General features: G+C 39.1%; 1 protein-coding gene across 3 annotated transcripts; it reads right to left on the reverse strand.

The window, feature by feature from the left end:
- Nucleotides 1-678: 678 nt before the first annotated feature.
- Nucleotides 679-20217, reverse strand: LOC131457967 (V-set and immunoglobulin domain-containing protein 1-like). 3 transcript variants are annotated; one of them, XM_058626525.1, is made up of 8 exons: nt 20067-20217; nt 19611-19804; nt 6178-6338; nt 4831-5038; nt 2021-2176; nt 1821-1937; nt 1591-1735; nt 679-1502 (listed from the first exon to the last, which is right to left on the reverse strand). In XM_058626525.1, exons 3-8 carry the CDS (start codon nt 6256-6258, stop codon nt 1406-1408), a joined length of 804 nt encoding a protein of 267 aa, XP_058482508.1. In that variant the 5' UTR covers nt 6259-6338; nt 19611-19804; nt 20067-20217; the 3' UTR covers nt 679-1405. The 3 variants fall into 3 exon arrangements, with proteins under 3 accessions (XP_058482508.1, XP_058482509.1, XP_058482507.1); XM_058626526.1 differs by having other exon boundaries at nt 19611-19760; nt 20067-20205; XM_058626524.1 differs by lacking the exons at nt 19611-19804; nt 20067-20217 and adding an exon at nt 6427-6571.
- Between the last annotated feature and the right edge of the window lie 1532 nt (nt 20218-21749).

The following is a 21749-nucleotide window of genomic DNA, read 5'->3' on the forward strand; positions in this document are numbered from 1 at the left end:
TCAATTTAGGGGGGAAAGAGCACCCCAGGGTTTAGGGTTAGGCATGGAGAAGTGAGGTTAGGGTCAGGGCCAAGATGACCTGGTAAGACTATATAACAAGTACAAAAATGATACGGTAAAGGCTGTATTTCGTAGGCGTCGACGGCCATCCAAAAAATCCTCAACCTTCAAGTATTAAATGAATTAATCTAGAAGAACTCCCATAAGTAAAAAATAACATCTTCTGGCCAATAGTTGCTCATGGCTACTAATATTCTAATATTAAGTTGATTCTATCAACGTTTCTTGAAACTTTAAACAGGCACAAATTGTTGGCATTAGATTAGATTGTACATAGGGAGAATTTGGAGTAAGTAAATAAATACATTTCACTAGTGTTTAAAACGAGCAGATTTCTATCTGGTTTTCACTAGACTACATTGTTGGTACACAGCTACATTTTGCAGCCATTTCTGTTGGTGCACTTTTTTGATTTGTTTGCTTTATTTTTTGCTAAAATGTCATTACTATTTCTATTAGAAACACGAGTTGTCTGCGATTCCTCTCACAGGAATTCTCGAGGGTAGTAACATTAAAGTGGGATTTGAGTTGACAGGAGCACAGCACCACCTACAGGACAGGAGAAAGCCTCAAGACTGGCTTCAAGAAAATTAAGAATTTGAGAAATTTCAGAATATCTGCATTTTTTTCCTTGTCTTTATTATAAAAACCATCACCAAAGCCTGAATCAGTCACACTCATCACTTCAAAAATGACGTGCCCAAACTGCATTTATATCCTCGTCTCTAAATGATTTCTTTCTAGGGAAATGAAACTGCCACTGAATTCAGCTAAACAAATCTTTCTCTATTTTATTTACTGCAGCTGTGGTTCAATATGGCGCTTTATGGCGTTCTAAATAAGGTCGGCAAGGGTTGTTGTCGGCTGACATGGTGCTATGGTCAGACTTTTTGTTTTTTTAGCTGATATGCATTAAGTGTATACATTTGACTGTGCCACAGAAAGAGCCCTTTGAATTTCCTATGAACTGTACAAAGAAAACACATTTTTGTACTTTAACAGGTTCAACTCATTCAGCGAATTACATGTTGTAGGTTTTATAGCAATTGCCTAGAAATGGAGTTTGTAAATGAACATATCTGATAATGTTCATTTACATTTACTTTATCATATATAGAGATTTCTTTTTTATCTAATTTGTAAATATTTCAAACTGTATACGGACATTTAATATACTGTATGTACATTTGTGTGTGGGTGCATGTTTGAGTTACAAAACTCAAACTGAATTTCTGGTCAGAAACGATGCTCAACAACTGGCCTCATCAGATCTGAAAACGGCACGCTCTAAAGACTGAAACCCATGGACACGCTATTGTTCAGATTAGTGACGTTCGCTCCTTTTCTAGGCTTGTGGCTCGTCTTCCACAGCATGGACGTTTCCTGCTGCGGTTGCCACAGGAACAATCTCTGCGGCTTCCTGGGCTTGGTGAGAGCTCCTCCTAACGGACAAAGGAGGGAGGGGGAATGACGCAACGCCACTGAGTTGATGACGTGTAGAAAATGCCAGGGTTAGAACGGGAACCTTACTTCATCTCTGCGGCTTCTGACGCCTTCACTGCTTTGTATCTGCGCCTCTTCACGGTGTGAACTATGAACCACACAGCCAGGATGATCAGGACGCAGCCGAGCAATGCACCGATCACCGCACCAGCTATCACTCCATCTGCCACGTCTGTACAACACAAATTCACATCTCGTAACCACATATGAAAACCCCTTATCTTGCACGTCTTTGCATGCAAAAAATATACCCATACCAGGACTCAGCTCGACTGAGCAAGTTGAAAAGCCCACCACATTGGTCGCGTTGCACTGGTACTCGCCAAACTCAAACTGGGATATGTTGCTGAATCTCAACACTCCATTTGTAGTTGCTGTGGAAACACGAGCAGAAATAAATAAAAAGGCAAAACAAATGTGTTTGTGCTACTATCGTATTAACTCATATATCACTCACTTATCCCGAGTAAAGGCCTCCTGGTCTTTGTCTGGTCCAGTCTGGTCCAAGTGTACATAGGAGTTGGACTTCCCCGCTCACTGTGGCAGGTCAGAGTGACCAGGTGACCCGATTCAACGTCACCGTGGACGGAGCAGTAAGGAGCAGACGGTCTCTCTGACAGATCGAAAGGAAGATGCAAGAGTTTATAATGCCACTTTATATAGGATGTTTTCATTTAAATCTACTTTTATTATGTTGACTCAGACATTTTTCGTGCCGTTTCGGCTTCAGATTGAACTGATCAACTTTTTTTTTAGAGGTTTGGTGTCAGAATGTCTGACATACAAGCCTCTAAGAGTGAATTTACATTTTAAAAACAGTGCTCTTTAAAATTAGTCAAATCATAACATGATAGTATGTGATGAGCCTTTATTTGGGGAAGAGATCATAATCAGTCACTTCCAATTTACTTTAGAAAGATTAAGATCTAAAAAGCAAAAGCAATAATTTCCGCTTGCTGGATAAATTGTGAAACTTTTTTTTGTCCCTCAAATGTCCCTCAATTTCTATAACATTATCTGGACGGAAGAAAAACGGATATAAACAAAATCAAAAAGCTCTAATCTAATAAGAATTTAAAAAGTAATGGGAGACTGAGTCCAGGTGAGGGCAGTAATACAACATTACATATGTCTAAGCAGTTGACATCTACCACTACTAATCTAAAATAATTCAATCTAATCTAACAACAATTAAGAAGCAATGGATGACTAAATCCTGAATAGACTAATCAAATCTAATAAGAATTAGGCAATAATAGATGATTGAATCCAGAAGGGGGCACATATACAACATTACACATGCCAACGGCCATTAACATCACTCTTAATCTAATATAATATAATCAAGCCTTTGGTAAGTATACAATCCAAGCCTATTCAGTGGACTTAAAAACAATATTTCCTTCTTCAAATGTAGCAAAGAATAGAAACACAGATACATCACAGGACCTGTGTTAATGTACTAAAGTTGTACCGGTCATCACAATCACTGAAATCAAAATGAAGACATTTCTTAAAAAAAAAAAAAAAAAAACACGTTAGACAACAGGATGTCATCATTAAAGTTCAGTGAAAACAGGATATACAGGTCACACCGAATAGAAATGAACCACGGAGGTGTGCATGCATGATAATGTGTCTGCCAGCGTCTGCATGCAATACAAGGATCCAGTCGCAGTCACCAACTCTAATTTCCCACACTGACAATGAGGAGACTGCTACAGTAGCCATGGAAACTAGTGAGGATACCGAGTCCTGCGATGTTGTCCTGGTAACTCGGTGAATGAGAGGTTTCAAACTGAACGTAATTCAGGCATGTTCAGGGTCCCCGTTTGAATAACATGTGCTAATATCGCCGCACTGCTAATAGACACAATAATGTCACATGTGGGGAAAAAAAGAATTGAAATGATTTATGCTGAACTATTCGAAATTCAGCCTGTTGTATTTCACACTTGGATTTTGACTTCAAAACATACTTCCTCCAAGAAGATCATAGAGACACACTTGAACACACAACATGAAACCATAAAAGTAACATGATGGCAAGTTACAGACAGGTAATCATAGGTTTTTATTAAAATGTATAGCACATTTTAAGTGATTTTTTTTTAAATTTGGGCATATTAAAATGTGCATTTATGTGTGTTTGCATCCACTCCTGTTTCTGCAAATATTGGGACTCAGTTCAGCTCGATAAGCGGCAGGTGGCACAAAAGCAGTTCACTGCAGGAGATGGATATAAAGGCGGCTGGTGAACACATAAATAAGGAGTGCCGGGGCGAGATCAAAAGATGTTTTGATGCTACTTTCTTTATTATTGTAGTAGTTTGTTTTGTTCACAAAAACCACCCATGCTGCGAAGAACCCGGACAAAAGTAAAGTCTATGAAAGTCTTAAAGGTGGGGTGGGAGATTATTTTCTGGAGCATTTTTTACTGTAATGCTTAAAATCCTCTCCACACCCCAATTGTAACCAATTAATTAATGCAATATCACAGAAATAAGAAAACTCAATCCCCTGTGGAACAGAAAGTTTTTTCGGCATCACAGTGTCATTTGAACGAGTATCCACAAAGTTTAGATGCTGCGCAGTGCTCGTGAATCCGTGTTCTTCGCGCGTTCCTGTGCTCAGGAGGCGTAGCTTCGGAGGGAAGTCTAAAGTAAGGGGCTTGGACTTTTGAATTCTAAATACAGTATATCCTGCTCAAAATGCTTTTCCAGGATCTCCAACCCTGCCTTTAAGAACCAGATTTTATACCACATTTTAACCAAAATTGTGCATTATGTGTTAGCATCCACTGCTGCTAAGCAATTATTGGGCGTTAGTTCTCCGAAATGAGCAGCAGGTGGCACCAAGTGGATCATAGTAGTACAATAGAAGAAGTTTCAATCACATAATTCATCTTCTATTCTGTGAATCTGCATTGGACTTATTTACCTTTTATCGATGCCTTCCTTTTTTCTTTGCATAAATATTTTCTTTTAGATTATTTTCTAATTTTCTGCATTTCTATTTATGCACAAATCAGAAATGTGCTACAAACCTGGTATCTAGGTATCTTTAGATATATTAATATATCTGAATAGTGTTTCAAACATTAGCTGCAGCTCATGTTTTTGTACTAATCCCAGGTCCATGTGTCAACATGGCAACAAACTACCAGTGAACCGCAAACTTCGACCTTAATCACTTACTACCCTCTTCCTTATGTCTTTATTCATTATTTCAATGTGTTAATGGGTTACAAACAGTTATGACTCTTACCAAGCACATTTACAACGATACTGGCCTGGGACTGTCCGTCCACGTCAGGAAAGTTGTGAACGTCACACGTGTACACGCCACCATCTGTTGGCTGCATGTTGCTTATTATTATTGAGGCGTTTCTGGTCGTGCCGGGAGAGGAAGGAGGCTGAATCCTGTCCCTGTACACTTCTGGAATGAAATCCTTTCCTGCCTGATAATAATAGACCTGGAAAAAGAATGCGGAAAAAATATACATAACTCACAATTATTTCCATTTAATTGTTAATTTTAGATTATGACAAAAAAAAGTTAACTATTCAACAAGCTGTATTATTGTATTAAAAAACTGATAATACATATATTATTGGTAATACTACAATACAATACAATACACAAGGGGGGTTTTCCATTTCTCTGTGTACTATGAACATAGAAATTTAGTTTGTAGTGTGATTTTTTTTCTAAGTGGACGAAACCACGTAGTTACGAAATGTAAGCCGACTGTGTGAGTTAATCACCATTAGGATGTTGAATTTAGCTCAAAACTGGCTCTTATCTGATTTCTCAGCCACACGTTTGTTTTCTCAGTGAGGTGTGCCTCCTCCTGACTGAAAGTGTGCAAAGAGCAAGTACTTGTTTTTCAAGGGTAAGAGTTTGAGTAAATCAGATTAACTAAAGTTCAAGTCCAAGCCTTTACAAAAATACATATTTGTATATGACTCCGTCACATTACTGTAATTCAGATGAAAAAAAACAAAGAAAACACAGTTGTACTTGTTGTTGTCCCCCTATACATATAAATTTTTTACATTTATTTTACAGCCTTGTACAGTAATAACCAAACACTTGGAGGTACTTAACCATAATCAGATGTACAGGAAAGAGTTATAAAAAATATAATCGTCGAAGATATTGATTTAATTATGAGGAAACTCACTGAACATGACATTATAGTAAAAATATCATCCAACCTTTGTTTCTCCGTGTACTTATGCACAATACACAAACCACATTAGAAATAAGAAGAGAATAAAAAGAATTAGGTTAAACAGTAATTCAAACGTTAAAATGGTGCAGGAATGAACTGCATGTCACATACAATAATTCAGAAAAATATGTGTTTTGGAAGAGATACATTTTAGTTCATTAATAACCAAACACTTGGAGCTACTCGGCATTAATCAGATGTATAGGGACAGATTATAAAAAGTAGGACACGCATTTTAGTGAAGAAAGTCACTGAACATGATGTTAAAGAAACAAAAAATCTTTAAAACCTTGTTGATCAGGACATTTTCTTTCCATTTAAGGCCAATGAATGTGACTCGGTGCAACGCTGTGATTAGAGCAGCCGTGTGTATCTACCTGCTGAAGCTTTAAGGAGGGCGACGAAATAAATTCCCACTGAATGGTGAGGCTGGTGGTCTCAGGGGTGGTCAGGAACATGCATTGGAGAAGGACACTTCCACCCACTGTCACATTGATGAATTTCTCTGGCGTCCTGACGGTGATCAGCTCGACCCATCCTGCAAAACAAAAACCATGTCAAAAAACAACGTTTAGGTACTAAAATAAAAAAAAAAAAACACGGGGAAGTAGTGGAAATGTAATTACCCATCACACAAGCAAGAACCACTAAGCGTAACATGGAGGACATCTTCACAAAACGTTGGTGTGCAGAGCTTCACAAAAATCTGACTAAAACATTCCAGTATCACAGGAAAGACTACAGCACGTATGGTAACGAACTGGCTGATACTGTGAATGTTGATAACACACTGTTTGCACTGCAAGTATGTTTGCCAGACTAGGTGTGTGTACCGTTGTTTTTTTCTTCTTTTTTTTAAAGTGACTGTTTAATAATTAGGACCTTTAATGACATCATCCACTAAACTATGTGTGCTACAACATGTGAGCCGAACGCTCCATCAAACTGTTAGTTAGCCCGTGTGCTATTATTGTTTGTTTTTCCACTTTTTTGTGTGTATTTTGTACTAATGGATCACATTAGTCACACTATTTTTGATTGACCAGAAATTACACACACACACACACACACTAGTTCAAATTATAGCAAATTGAATTACAGGCAGTACAGCCATGTGTGTGTGGGTGATTGTTGACTTGAGATGATCAGCATTTTTTTTTTTTTGGTTTAGTGCTCAGACTTCTCCTCCATTATCTTGTAAGTGCCTGTGGGTCAGAGCTCCTGGCAAAGAAATTAATGTAAATTTAATCTCAGTAGCGTACCGTGGGGTTTCAGTCAGGGCCTTCAGTAAAAAAAAAAAACAAAAAAAAAAAACATGCACAACCACATACAAAACACACTATTATGCACTATATTCACGAGACAGTTGATCTGGAACAACCATAGCGCACACGCACACCACTGCGCATCTATAGGCTACTGCATCATTACCACCACATCTTCCGTTATGTCACTCAGCAACCGCAATTTCACAAGCTTCCACATAAGCATAGGCGTCAGCTACGCAGGGAACATGTCCCCGAACCTATTTATGATCAACATTTTTGTCCTCACCACTTCTAAAAAATGTTATAAATGTATCATTAACACTCGAACTACCGGAAATGATGTACCTCTTCGGTGTAGGTCTTCCTCTTGAAATAATTTCCTTCTTTTCTCCAAACGATCGCCATGAAAAGTGCACACGAAGGAGATCAGAAACATGATCAATCGGTGGTGTTACTGCAGTGGCCATAGCTTACTTCAAAACTCGCCAAAGGTTCAAACGTCGTTGATGACAACAGCGGGTGCTAGCGCCAGACACATCGCTGGGCCTGGGGCGTTCTGTCACTATGCATCAAATTTTGATTGGCTGACGACACACGTCAGTCAAAGTAATAACCAAATAGGAAATGGCAGCTTCAACGAAAGGCCAGCAGTACTACTAGAGCAGGTCCACGGAGCTATGATGCGTTTAATGACATTATGGAAAATCCAGCTCAGCTTCACAAAAAATAACCATATTCTTTCTGGAAATATAATCATAACATACTGAAAAAATAATTGAATTCAGACATATATATTTATATATATAAATAATAATAAAAAAACACTGAGAGAAGGAGAAGGCCCTGCTGGCCCTGACAGCCCACCACTGTTTAATCTCCACCTGGCTCCTATGACTTGCCACAAACAAGTGCACGCCAAAGCTCTGCAACATGCCGCTTATCACCAGGGAGTTCACTCGTACTTAATAAAGGCCGTCTCTCCTTTGTCGCTTACCTTCAACACAGCGTGGAGCACAAAGCTGACGGAGAGGGAGGGAATCCCACATGATTAATTGGCTTTAATTGCCAGTGGCTGACATAAGTGATTAACAATGTGAAAAATGTTGATCAGGGGTGACTGGAGGGGTGAGGGAGGGAGGTGCTTGGTAATGGGGGAAACGGAGGGGGGAGGCCTGTAGAGCTCATTATCCACAGGATAGGAAGTAAGGCCAGCTTGTGTGTCTTAAGACTTTGTCTGAACAAAACAGGGCCCAATGCATTTTGGTGTCTCAACACACACACACACACACACCACAGTGGTTTCTAGAATAAAATAAAGCTTTTTTCTATGAATAAGTGAAACATGTAAACATGTAAATTGAATTTTTGACAGCCCTGCTGACCACAATACATGAGTCAAATGAGAAACACTAGTACGGCAACAGTGAAGCTTACAAAAGAAGTATGGATACTGCAGGCAAAATGTGCAAAAAAGGATTCTGTATGGTAATAAATCATAGTAAATAATAAAATGAATAAACATAGTGAATGGTGAAATAAACAAAACATTGTTACATTACATATCATCAACTTTGACACGTCTGAACTTCCAAATGATTTAGGCAAGGTGTCAGTTCTGGTCTTATTGGATCTCAGGGCTGCATTGGATCCTGTGGATCACTCTATACTGTTAAACAGGTTGGAACCATGGGCTGGACTCAACGGAACAGTCCTAGATTGGTTCAGGTCCTTCTTGGAGGAGCTGAGTTATTTAGTGACCAAGGGAAGTCAGAGATCTGTTTGAATGGCTATGACTTATGGAGTCCCTCAAGGGTGATTCTTAGACTGCTTCTGTTTAGCTTATATATATACTGCCTTTGGGTCAAATTTTGCAGATATCTAACATTGACTATTACAGTTATGCAGATGACATGCACATATGTCTGGCATTGTCCCCAGATGACTACAGTCCAATAGAAACACTGTTTCAGAATTAAAGGTTTTTATGTCCCAAACCAACCAGGAGAAGCTCATCCATGCTTTCATCTCCAGTAGGTGACTACAGTCTTCCGACATGACTCCCCAACAAGAGCATTAAACAGCTGAAACTCATTCAGAATGCTGCAGCTTGAGTTTGAACCAGAAGAAACAAGACAACCAGATCAGAGCACATTACTCCAGTTTAAGTGTTTACATTGGCTTCTAGTCACTTATAGAATATATTTTAAAGTTCTGCTGCTAGTCTACAAATCACAAAATGGTTTAGCTCCAGAATACATTAATAATATATTAAAAGAATATACACCTTGTAGGGCTCTATGTCAGATAGTCGAGCCCAGAGTTCAAACCAAATACGAAGCAGCATTTAGCTGTTGCCCTCTGAAATCAGCAGCAAATGTGATTTTTTTTTTATCATATCGTCATATTTTTCTTTCCATTTTAATTACATTTTTAATTTTCTTTCTCTCCTTTTGTTTTATTTATGTTACAATTGGGTTCTGTTCAAATTGTACATCTTAATGTTTCCAGTTTTTAAATGCATTTTCTTTTTTATGTGAAGCACATTGAGTTGCCTTTGTGTATTAACTGTGCTATACAAGTAACACTGTCTTGCCTTGCCTAATAGTCAGTATGAATGTGGTTTCACAGGTTTTGACGAGCACCTTTTTAAAAAGGCACTGCAAGGAGCATTTTCTAGTTAATTTAGGGCGTTGACTACTTGCAGGGGTGGTAATGAATGCACATATTTTTCTTTCCATTTTAATTACATTTTTCATTTTCTTTCTCTCCTTTTGTTTTATTTATGTTACAATTGGTTTCTGTTCAAATTGTACATCTTAATGTTTCCAATTTTTAAATGCATTTTCTTTTTTATGTGAAGCACATTGAGTTGCCTTTGTGTATTAACTGTGCTATACAAGTAACACTGTCTTGCCTTGCCTAATAGTCAGTATGAATGTGGTTTCACAGGTTTTGACGAGCACCTTTTTAAAAGGCACTGCAAGGAGCATTTCTAGTTAATATAGGGCGTTGACTACTTGCAGGGGTGGTAATGAACACACAACAAATTTAAAAGAAAAAAAAAAACACTTGGGACTATGAAATGTTCCCGGAAAGCATGCCATAATGTGCAAATGTGTTTGTTCCTTTAAATTCTGAATGTTATATTTGTGTTGGATTTAAGACTTGTTATAAGGTTAAGTGGAGGTGCTGAGCTTATGTGTTGTTTTTAATTTGGTCACAAGGGGGTAGTGTTGTGTAGGAGTGGAGTTGCTCCCAAAGAATTCCACCCAGGTCTTTTATTCTCATGGTTTTCTTATGGTTTGACAAGAGGAGAAACACAATGAGGGAAAATTATGCAGAGTAACAGGTAACCATGCACATAACTTGTTGAAATGTGCTGTGCACTTCTTGTAATTAGTTATAAGTCGGTATTTTAACAAGAAGGTGTATTAGTGGCCTGTGTCTCCAGTGCAGGTCAGAGTTCAGAGAAATTGTACAGTCAGCATTTTGCTTTGTCTAGTGGGTTTTGTTTAGTTATTTATTGCTCAGCTATTTGCACAGCTGCTAATATTTTATTCACCATATTTATTTATCTGCACTATCTCTAACTTGTGTCAATACATAACTGCCCCGTGTGCTTTTAATTGCCCTCTGGGAACAAATGATGCAAGTTCAGGCTATAAGTCCATAAGACACGCCTCGTGTACACCACTTTCAATATGGCAGGCTATTTAAGCTGCAATATTTTCCCCATCTCTCCCTCTGCTCATCAGTGCTACTGTTGCTGCTCATGCAATAAGTCCCACCTCCACCCCAGCATCCACCTGCAGGCTCCACGGAGGGGTTTAAGATGTTTGCTTGTGACTCATGTATATGTCTGGGTAACATATCTGCAGGGAGTGATTAAGTTGGAGCCTGGATTCTAAACATAACCATTTGTATTCTGACGCAATAAACAGTCTAACAGTCAAACGCGAGTCAGACTGAAATAACGTTTTTTTTTTTTTTTTATTGAATTGAATTATTCATGCGTTTCTTTTTGTTTCTGTTAGTAGCTAGTGCCCACTGCCACATCTTGTTACCAGTGTTTTGTTTTTTTTGGTAAATCTTCTTCTTCAAATTCTGTGGTAGTTGTTGACACAAAACTTTGATTCAAAACAGGAGATCACAGAAAACCATTAGGATTCATCCTCTAGGAACCGTGAATGTAAAAGACTGAAGACCCAGTACACCAACCAAAACCGGGGGGTTTATAGGTCACATATTCAGGCTGCTATAAAAATACGATGTATTATTATTATTATTATTATTATGTGTTGTTGAGTCAAAGTTATGATTCATTTTATATTGCATTTTTAGTAGTGATATAAAGTAGGATTTCACAAAATATTATTTTTGTTCATGAAAACGAGTGAACTTTGAAGTGTGACATTTTTCCAAATTTCTATTCGATATTAAACATTTTCTGTACTTTTTGCTCAGATATGTTGACATAGTTGGTGAAAATTGTAATTGTTCTGTTTTTTTTTAAATTGGATTGGGGCCAAGTTGTGCTGAAAAAACTGATATAAGACACTCTATATTGCATATTCTTATAGCCTCTGTATATACTATACATTTTAACATAGTAATGGAAAAAAGTAGCTGAAATGCTCTGTGTTAAGGGTTAAACACTGATGAGGAGTCTGCCAATAAAACCTGGCATAAGCCCTGGGTTTTTTCAGGTGCTTGTACACAGTTTTTTTTTTTTTTTAAAAGAAGAAAATTTGCATCCTCGGCACCTTTGTTAGTCTGGTATGCAAACTGTAGTGGGGCTAGTTTGTCCTCAATATGGGACCCAATCATCACAATTCACTGACATAATTCACATAACGGACATCATGTTCTACCGAAGACAACCTGAAACGAGCAATTGAGACCATTAACTCCTTGGGAAAAAGTTTACTGATGTAGTAAGGCACCCCAATCCCCCATTGCTCCCCGGGCACAGATACTGTAAGTGCTGCCTTTTGCTCCTGCACCCGGCTTGGGTGTGTTCAATACTGGTGTGTACTAAGGATGGGTTAAATGCAGAGGACACATTCACCATCACTAATAAGTGTGTGTGCAAAAAATACTAATTCTAAATCTAGCTCGTACACACTACAGTTCTGTACAGAACTGTAATGCGGACAATTCATGCTGGTGTGTCGGGCTGGGTCGGGTTTGGTCTTAAGGACCCGTGGGCCGGGTCGGGTGGTTAGCACTCTTGCCTTTGCAGCAAGACCCGGGTTCAACAAGGGCCTTTCTGCATGGAGTTTGCATGTTCTCCCTGTGTGTGTGGGTTTTCTCCGGGTTCTCTGGTTTCCTCCCACAGTCCAAATATGGGGATTAGGTAAATTGGACATTCTAAATTGACTGTGAGAGTGGATGGTTGTTTGACTCCATGTGGCCCTGTGATGGACTGGTGAACTGTCCAGGGTGTACCCCGCCTATCGCCCTTTGTCAGCTTTGATTGGCCCCCCCCCCCCCCCCCCCGTGACCTCCCAGGGATAAAGCGGTAGAAGATAAATGTAGCACTGTGGTTGACGTACTGACATTGATGTAGCTAATGAAGGTAAGGATGCAGTTCAGAAGGTGGCCAGCAGATAGCAGGCAAGGGTGTTAAATGGTGAGTGTGTGTGTGTTTGGTGTTGTCAGGAGTACTGATGGCACCAGGGACAGGAGCATAAGAGCTCCAGAAAACCTCAATCTTCTTCACCCTCCTCTCTCTCCCAATCATCTCAGAAATAAATGTCTATATAGGCCAGACAGTACTTCACCTACAACAGAGCCACCATATAAAAATAATCACATTACAAAAGCAAATCAGATGAACGAACGACACACGCGAACAAGAATTGCGATGTGAAACATCCTCTGACCCACACAAGGGAAAACAGTCTCCTTTGTATTGCTGTTTTTCTTCTTGTCACTAGAAGCCAAACGCTGTGACACTTAACTATTGTCTCATGTTGACATCAAATACAAGCACATAACCGCTTTCCTGAAGACTGACACTATTGTGCATAGACACCTTTAAAAAGTGGGACACGGGGAGTCAGATGCATCATCTGCGGATGCTTTTGTCATCTTTGAAATTCAGAGGCTGTCACCGCTGAAGGCGACTTGTCAAGAATCGTTTGTGCATTTCTTTTTACATCTCTTTTGAATGCTCTCTTCCTCACACAGCTGACCTCTTATTGGAAAAGATAAGCTTTAAGACTTAATTCCCATGTCCTCTTATTGCATTTTGGATCCTTTAAAATGTGCCTCTTGGTGACTAGATGTGACTACACAAAACAATATGAGAAACTGACTCGAGTTTGACGTGGTTAGTCATCTATATTGGTTTAATCCGCACAAAATGCTAAACTTGTGTTTTGAAGTGCCCTACACAGATTTTTTTTCCCCATGTGTCATCAGATACTGAGAAGATAGTGAGATGTTTTGCACAGATCGGGTCTCATTTTATGACACGGTGCATAATGACGGAGGGCAGACATGAGCTTTAAGGGATAGTCTTTAGTTCAGTGTGGTTGTATGAGGTTTTGACACATTATCACTAACAGTTTTTCCAGGAGCGCTGCCATTTTGCATGAACAATCCCGGAACCTAAAATACTTGTTCTCACTAAAAACATGGCTTACAGCAGGGACAAAAAGAAAAACACATTTAAACTAATAAAATCTACATTGATATCTTTAGAATATATTTGTTGCTCACAGTGAGAGAAGGTTTTTCTGGCCGGAGATGAATGAATTATGAGCCACTCACTCTCTCACACAAACGTCTATCGAGGAAATCTTTGCTTCTACATCACTACACACAGTAGTTGTTCATCCACTAGAGCCTCTATCAGTAATTTGGTGTTTGGGTATCCTTTGCTCGGATTAACCGAGTGACACAACTTAACCAAATGAGGCTGCAGTCGACCAGCAGCTCCTGTGTCTGTGAGTGACAAACTTGCTTCTGAAATTTGTTTCACAATGGGCTGTATCAGATCAGTTTTTCAAATTGGCATGTTTACGTGACATATTTTTATTTCAATCAGGCTTTGATTACTTTTCTGGAGATTATTTTTACTGTATTGCTTAAAATCCTCTTTACACCACAATTGTAACCAATTAATTAATGCATTGTCACAAATATTTTAAAAAATCAATCACCTGTGGAGCGGACAGGCCTGTAAAAAGACCATCCAATCATAATGAATGGTCCGAATGAATTAACTGGATCATGATACATCAATCAAACTGCCATCTGCCCCCATAATTATGCGTATCCCTCTTCGTGCTCTAATCACGCATGTGCAGGAGACAACGCCAGAGCTTATGCTACCTTGCTAAATTCAACGAGAGTGTTTCAGTTATGTTTTGACAGAAAAGGTATTGGTCGCAAACAAAAGACACTTTTTGGGAAAGCTGCTGCCAAGAAAAAGGCTGATGCAAAGCAATCCAAGACCAGAGTGAACATCAGTGCTGTGGACGGTTGTGACGGAAAGGGCTGCAAAATGAGGCCATGCTGGCTCCGTTTCTACTGGACCAATAGGTTATCTTTCTGTCTTTGTAATCTTTTGAGAGTATTTGTTGTTTTTGGGCATGATGTTAGCTTCAAGGAAAAGTACAAAAAGTTACCAATGCTGCTGCTCGTGAATATGCACATTCCTGTGCTCTGGAGGCATAGCTTCAGAGAGAAGTCTTGTTTTTTTTCCTTGTGTGGTGTCCGACAACTTTTGCGCGATTGGCCAGAAATGTCAAGTGGGCGTGATTAACACATTAATGTCATCATTCCCTATGAGGACTTCCCAAGAGTTCTGCACTCGTGTTTCTTGTGAAGTATGAAATGTCCTGGCCGGAACTAACTTTGTTCTTGTTCTTACCACCTCGAGAACAAGAACAAATTTCTCTGTTCTTGTATGTACGGGCCTTAAGGGGTTGGATTTAATGCTTCAGCCGTGGTCAAACTAAACAAAAGAGATCTGTCTTATTATTTTATAGACACATTATGTTTTTCACTCTTCTTCTTCTTCATCTTCTTCACTCTCTTTTCACCCCCCCCCCAAAAAAAAGAGAACTCCATGGCAACAAAGATGAGCAACCTGTTAAATTAAATAGATGGTCACACTGTGCTCCAGAAGAAGCATGGCTTGACATTTTACCATGTCAGAGAGGAGCCATAAAGGACTCGACTATTCTCGTTTGGTCGAAACTGCTAAGAGATTTAAATGTTTATTGACTGAATAATTGATGGTTTTAGTGCACATTATCTGTCTCAGAGAAAAGTCAGTTACTGCATATCTGTTTCCTGCATCACTAACAATCCTGATAGTTCAGGCTTAGCGTCACAGTCTAGCATGATGTCATTTTTGTTAACCTTTATGTAACGTAAGTTTTGATGATGTTCTTTTATTTTCCGTGTATTCTATGCTTTAATGATGTTGCTTTCTTTTTCCCCCCACAGATTTCTTTTTTCAAATTTGTTTTTTGTGTTGGCTATGATTGCATTGCATATTGTATTGTCTAATTTGGCTAATTCTTGTACAATAATTGCCATTTCCTTTCTTAATTTAACGTTTCTTCATTGTTTGTTCTGCACCAAAACACCAAACCAAAGCAAACTCCTGATATGTTACAGTAATACCTACTTGCCAATAAAACAGACCTTTTTTATGTGCAATAAATGTAAGCTTTGATTGAAAAACTGGATCGATTTCAAGTACTGCATGACCATGGCAGCCATAAAATTAAATTTTTTATTATATGAATATTAATTAATGTTCCTATAAAAACTGTATGCTAATCTTAATGCTTGGCATACAATCAGTAAAGACATTTTATTGAAAACACAGGCAGGCATTTGATGCTAAAGCCAAAGCAGCATCTTTTTGTCCACTACTGTCCTCCCCCACCACACACACACACACACACACACACACACACACACACACACACACACACACACACACACACACACACACACACACACACACACACACACACACACACACACACACACACACAGCCATCAATTTCTGACCCATGTAAATGCACCCTTTCAATATTTGATGTTTTTATATGGGGTGCTGACAATAGAACACGGAAATGGAAGGCACATTTCGCTGAGCTACTTCACTGCCTCTGTATCCATCTTCTCAACAGAGCTCTGCACTCCGATGCAGCAGGAGCAATGAAAATGCTCGGCAAGCTCAGCTATGACAAAACAAACATTCAGTCTTTTACCCACAATAAACGTTGAAGCGTTGACAGGAAGCGGTTAGCATCCGTGCCATGTTGCTGTTATGTATCACGATGTAGTGGATAAAACTCTATCTTGATTTAATAAGTTGGACATGTTTGACATATTATTTATACACCTCAGCTCCTCTCAAGGTGAACTCACTTAGCAGTGTATAATCAACTGTCGAAGTGGCTGGTGGCGGAGACTGAGAGTAAATTAAAAGAAATCAATTAGAAGGGACAAACCTAGGCATTAAATCTGCCTTGTATCTGAGGGAGGAGACAATAATTACTCAGTTCACAGTGACTAGAGGAGGCTAAGCATGATGCCATACAACACACAACACACAACAACAACAACAACAACAACAACAACAACAACAACAACAACACAATACAATACAAATGAGCCTCAACACAACAATGGATCTAATGTATTTAAAGGTCCAGAAGGGCAGGGGCGAAAATTAAAAGGGCACCTACTGTGCATCAGTGGGGGCAGGCACCACCAGTATATAATTTACCACATTCTCACACAGGTCTACGGGGACAGCTTTTACAGCGCGGCATCACTTTCTATCACCAAAATGGACAATTTCTAGACAGCAGTGAATATCATTTCCTCTAAGGACACCCTTTGGGACACTGTCATGTCGGGGCTCGAGGGAACTTCATAACAGCATCCTTTTTGATTGGAAGGGCACCCATAGGAAACAAACTTGCAAGGGTATCTTATAACACATTGCATCACCCTTCTCCACTAGAAAGGCACTCCTTGAGAAACAATTAATTTTTCAATTTTATATTTCGCTTTAGAAGCCACAAATGAATGGCAGCCAGTAGGACATTTCCTCATGTTTTTACCACCACTGTTTAGGAAGATTTATTGGCACAAAGTGAATATACTATCTATAACTACATTTATCAAGTGTATAATTGCTTTCACCCTTAATGGTCGTGTGGCACAGATCTGTGCCGCATCCAAGGTATTTTGCCGTGCGAAGAATACAGAACCTCTTATATGGACATCGTGTGGGTGTACGTTTGTAGGTCACATATTCAGGCTTTTAAAATATATTGTTTTTTTCATCTTCTTATGTGTTGAGTCAAAGTAATGATTTATTTTATATCGCGTTTTTAGCAGCAATATAAAGTAGCAACAATTGTGCAGAGAATCACTGCACCAAGTGAACAGTGATATATTTTCAAATTTCCCAAATTCAATCCGATTCTTTTTTTCATCAGATTGCCTGGATTTTGCTGAAAAAAAAGGATATAAGACTCTGTGCTATATTGCACATTCTTATACCCTCCGTATATACTGTATGTTTAAACATAGTAATGGAAAAAGCAGCCAAAATGCTCTGTGTTCTAAGGGTTAAAGTAGAAACTGTTCGGTTTATGTAGCCTTCACCAACCATAGATACCAACATCTGTATCTATGGGAATCAGCTGACCGATCACTTGAAACACGTTTGTTTTTGATATCTGAGGGTTGCTTTAGTTTCCTCATGTGCTTGGGAAAGGACAAAGTGAGCAGTGGAGTCCACCGATTTTATATTCCATTTCTGCCACATGCAAGTTATTTCACCTAAATCTTACACACTGTGCCTTTAATCACTGCATATTTACTGTATACACTAGCAACGGTACTCAATTGCAGGTTGGGTGGCTGTTATATTTACACTGTAAATACTTGTTTTCTGGTATTTTATAGGGTTAACCTCTTAAAATATTCCACCTTTAAAAATATACATTTTACTGGTGACAAATCTGATGACCTGAATGCCATTAAAACATCTTCAATGTCAAACAGTTGTTGACAATTTAATCTTCTTCCTTGCTAATGCCAGAATTTACAAATATTAACAAGACTGCTCTGAGGTCAGGGGTGAAATATTGATCTTGTGGAATGAAAATGGCCAAACGGATAACGAGGATCTTAATACTTGCAATGAATCGATGTCAGTAATGGGTGAGAGCAGGTCATAAAAAGTTAAGTGTACTGCAGCATCAACAGCACCCATAATGGAGCTGTGGTTTAATCATTTGGAGTTTCTGTAGAAAACAGCATTTGTTTTTAAATATGACTTAATCTGCTTCAATGTATGACTGAAAACAACACCATCAGAAAATTGGAATTTAAAATGCTGATATGACATCTGCTCATATCGGCTGCTTTTGATTTTGAGAAGGCATTTATCTAAATCAGACATTGACATGTCATCCACTCTCTGGTTAGGCAACAAGAAGAAGAAGCAGGTGAAGATCAATTCCCTTCAATTTAAAGTGTTAAACGTTAACGTGAGCATAGCGCACGTTGCTATGCTCTTCGCAAAACGAACGCGCATGAAAAAGATTACGACAAAAAGGTAGAAACACTACAAATCTCTTCAGCCACCTGGCAGCAGAACCACCAACTGCTGTATGAAGAGTGTGTGAAACTACATGGTGCTGCTGTGGCCAAGGGCTCGCAGTCGCAGTCTCCTGACAGGTGAGGCCTGCACTCCTGTGTACATTTGTTATTTGCAGAGGTATGCCTGCCTATTAGATCAGAATATAGGCTTATGTAGGCCTGTGTTTTATTATACTTCTCTGTTTTCTAAGTAATACTGTGAAGCTGTACCCTCTTTTTGGCTCATTTTTTGTTATTTGCACAATTATGCCTATAAGTGTAGGCTATTTGCACTATAGATTTTCTGTTTTTACATAATACTTTACATGTTTCAAAAAGGCAACACTATTGTTTATATCTGTTGTTATACACACACAGCTGTGCTTCGTTGAGCAAAAAGAAACAAAACAAAACATAAATAAATGGTTGATGGTGATTACGTGGAGTTAAAACTACACATATAAATAAGGTAAGTAAATGAATTGTTTGGTGCTTCCACTTAATAGAACATGAAATAAAATATGATGAATCCTACTAAGAATTAATATGAATTTAAATGATTTAATATGAGCTGGTCCCTTTCTTTGATTCACTCAATATAATTTAACCCTGAAATACTAGTAATAGTTATTTTAAAACCCAATCAATATTTAAATTGAATCCTTATCACTCACACACACAGCACATTACAAATAAATCAGTGTATTACACACAAACCAGACTTATCACAAACCCCACAAAGGTTTGAGAATATTCACATATCACAGACTTTTCAGTAACATTCACAGTACCTTGACATAAACAGTTTGATGCCCAAACAAATGACAGTGATCACACTGTACATAATCTCGAAACAGTCTTTGAAATAAAACGTTAAATAAGTGCACTGCAATTGGTTTTATACTCACACTGTTCGTCCTCCGTTAAGTGTGATGTGTGTGTAGATGATGGTGGGGGAATAAGGAGGTTATGGATGGATGGACGATGATGACGACGATGAGGGAAAAGAGAAAACCCGTGACCGCGGCCTTGACCCACATGGCTTCTCTCTCACAGCTCTGAGGGCAAACAAGGTCCGAGAAGTGTATTCTGGTCCTGTACTCTGGCGAACATACATACATACATGTCTTTTAACCAGTCCTATCGACAGTCTCTATACCTTCCATAGGCTCATTTCGAGTTCACATAGCAAGCAACAGTAACACACATTTAACAACACAAGTAACGTGAGGCTACTACAGCTTAACATGTGTAAACAACTGTTAGTAAGCTAGCGCGAGCTAATCGCTAATTACGGTTAGCATTCACAGTGCTATATTATTAGCAGAAACACAGTACTTGATTACCACAACATAAACATTTACCATGTGAATGTTTTAGTATGTCCATACACCGTTGATAAACTCTGCATCTATCCTGGCAGGAGAACAAAACTCATTACAGCAAAATCACCTGTCTTTCCGACATTCTGTGTGACCTGGCTACTGCGTCCCACCCCAGTATCTCACGAGTGGACGACAGTTAAATGACAACTGAGCAGGAAACCAATTGACAAGCTTTACGGGAATAAATGACACAACGAAAAGAAACAGTTACACATATTACAAATATATGAATTTCGAACCTTTTTTGATGAAAATAACTTATTTATGTATTGAACAGATCAACTTATTTACAACCTAGTGTTATTTTAGACCAGGCTCCATTGGGTTTCTGTGCTCTCTATAATATTGTAAAGGTTTTTGCCTTACTATACAAATGAAATTCAACCTTCCAGTTGAAATCAAATATGAGGGTTCCCGGAATATTTGTTTTTTTAATTGTCACATTGTCGCAATGCTTTAAGTTTAAAACATAACTCACAAATGAACAGGTTCCTCAAATCAGTGTTGCCAGATCAGATTGACAGTTTCCAGCCCAATCACATCGTAGAACCCGCCCAATCCAATAAAAACCAGCCCAAACCACGAAGTTGCCAGACACTCGTGTAAACCCGTAAAATCATAACACATAGACATCCAGAGCTTCATATAGCATCAAATAGCCACACATAAATGATAGATTAACAGGTTTAATGCAACCAACAAGAGCGCAGTAAATCAACCATTGGCTACACAAATTGCAAGATGAACCTCTGGCATCCTAGCGCCAGGCCCAGATTAGTAATAATAACAGCTGCACGTAAAAAGGTGCACTTTTAACCGTGTAGGCCTAATATATTAATACCCTTACCCCACTTCGGCATGATGCTGCTGCTTAGCTAGGTCACCCGCTTCATGTTTAGCGCGGCTACAGTGCTGAACTGACGTCACGGACCGGTACGTTGCCGTATGCCGATTGAATAGCCCACAACTACCTCAATTATTTATTTATTTAAACTATTTATTTATTTATTTATTTGAGAGAGAGAGAGAGAGAGAGAGCTGTTTTTACAATATTAAAAAACCCGCCAAATGTGGACAAAAGCAGCCCAAATTTTATTCACCCGCCCAATGTATTTTTTCCCCGCCTGACGTAAACAAAAGAAGCCCAATTGGGCGGAAAACCGCCCAATCTGGCAACACTGCCTCAAATGCGTCATGAACTGCAGGGTAACAATCTAGAGCAGTGATTCCCAAAGTGTGGCCCACAGCATCCTGGTGGGCAGTGAAAATACTGCAAGGTGGATTGGAAGATGTGACAAATCAGTAGGACGGTGGACCCAAGAGCAGGCAGGCAAGGAGGCGTAGTAGTTTTGATTATTTATTAACAAAGGAAGAACAACGGAATAGTGCAGTATGACGTCAGCGACCATCTCCAAAAGGATAAACGTCAGAGGCAGCATGCAAAAAGGGTCAGGTCTGAGCACAAGAGAACACAGGAGTTAGTTCACTGGTCAAAAAAACCCACAAACAACAGGAAAACACTAGAGCGCTAACTCAGGGGGACTGCTACCGTCTGAGTGACTCCAGAATCAGAGCATAAAAAGGCTGTGCTGACAAGGAGATTGAGAGCAGGTGTGCTCCTGACGCAGGTGAGGCGATTGCATGCAGGAGGGAAAGGAGGAA

The sequence above is a fragment of the Solea solea genome, chromosome 4, assembly GCF_958295425.1.
Source record: "Solea solea chromosome 4, fSolSol10.1, whole genome shotgun sequence".
In the NCBI taxonomy this organism is placed as follows: domain Eukaryota; kingdom Metazoa; phylum Chordata; class Actinopteri; order Pleuronectiformes; family Soleidae; genus Solea; species Solea solea.

Bases quoted from the DNA above. Each gene is read 5' to 3' on its own strand.
- LOC131457967 (XM_058626524.1), bottom strand. From the start codon at position 6,469: ATGTCCTCCATGTTACGCTTAGTGGTTCTTGCTTGTGTGATGG. The intron at 6,339-6,426 runs GTAATTACATTT...TTTGTTTTGCAG, and splicing joins GGTTCTTGCTTGTGTGATGG to GATGGGTCGAGCTGATCACC. The intron at 1,938-2,020 runs GTGAGTGATATA...GTGTTTCCACAG, and splicing joins GAGGCCTTTACTCGGGATAA to CAACTACAAATGGAGTGTTG.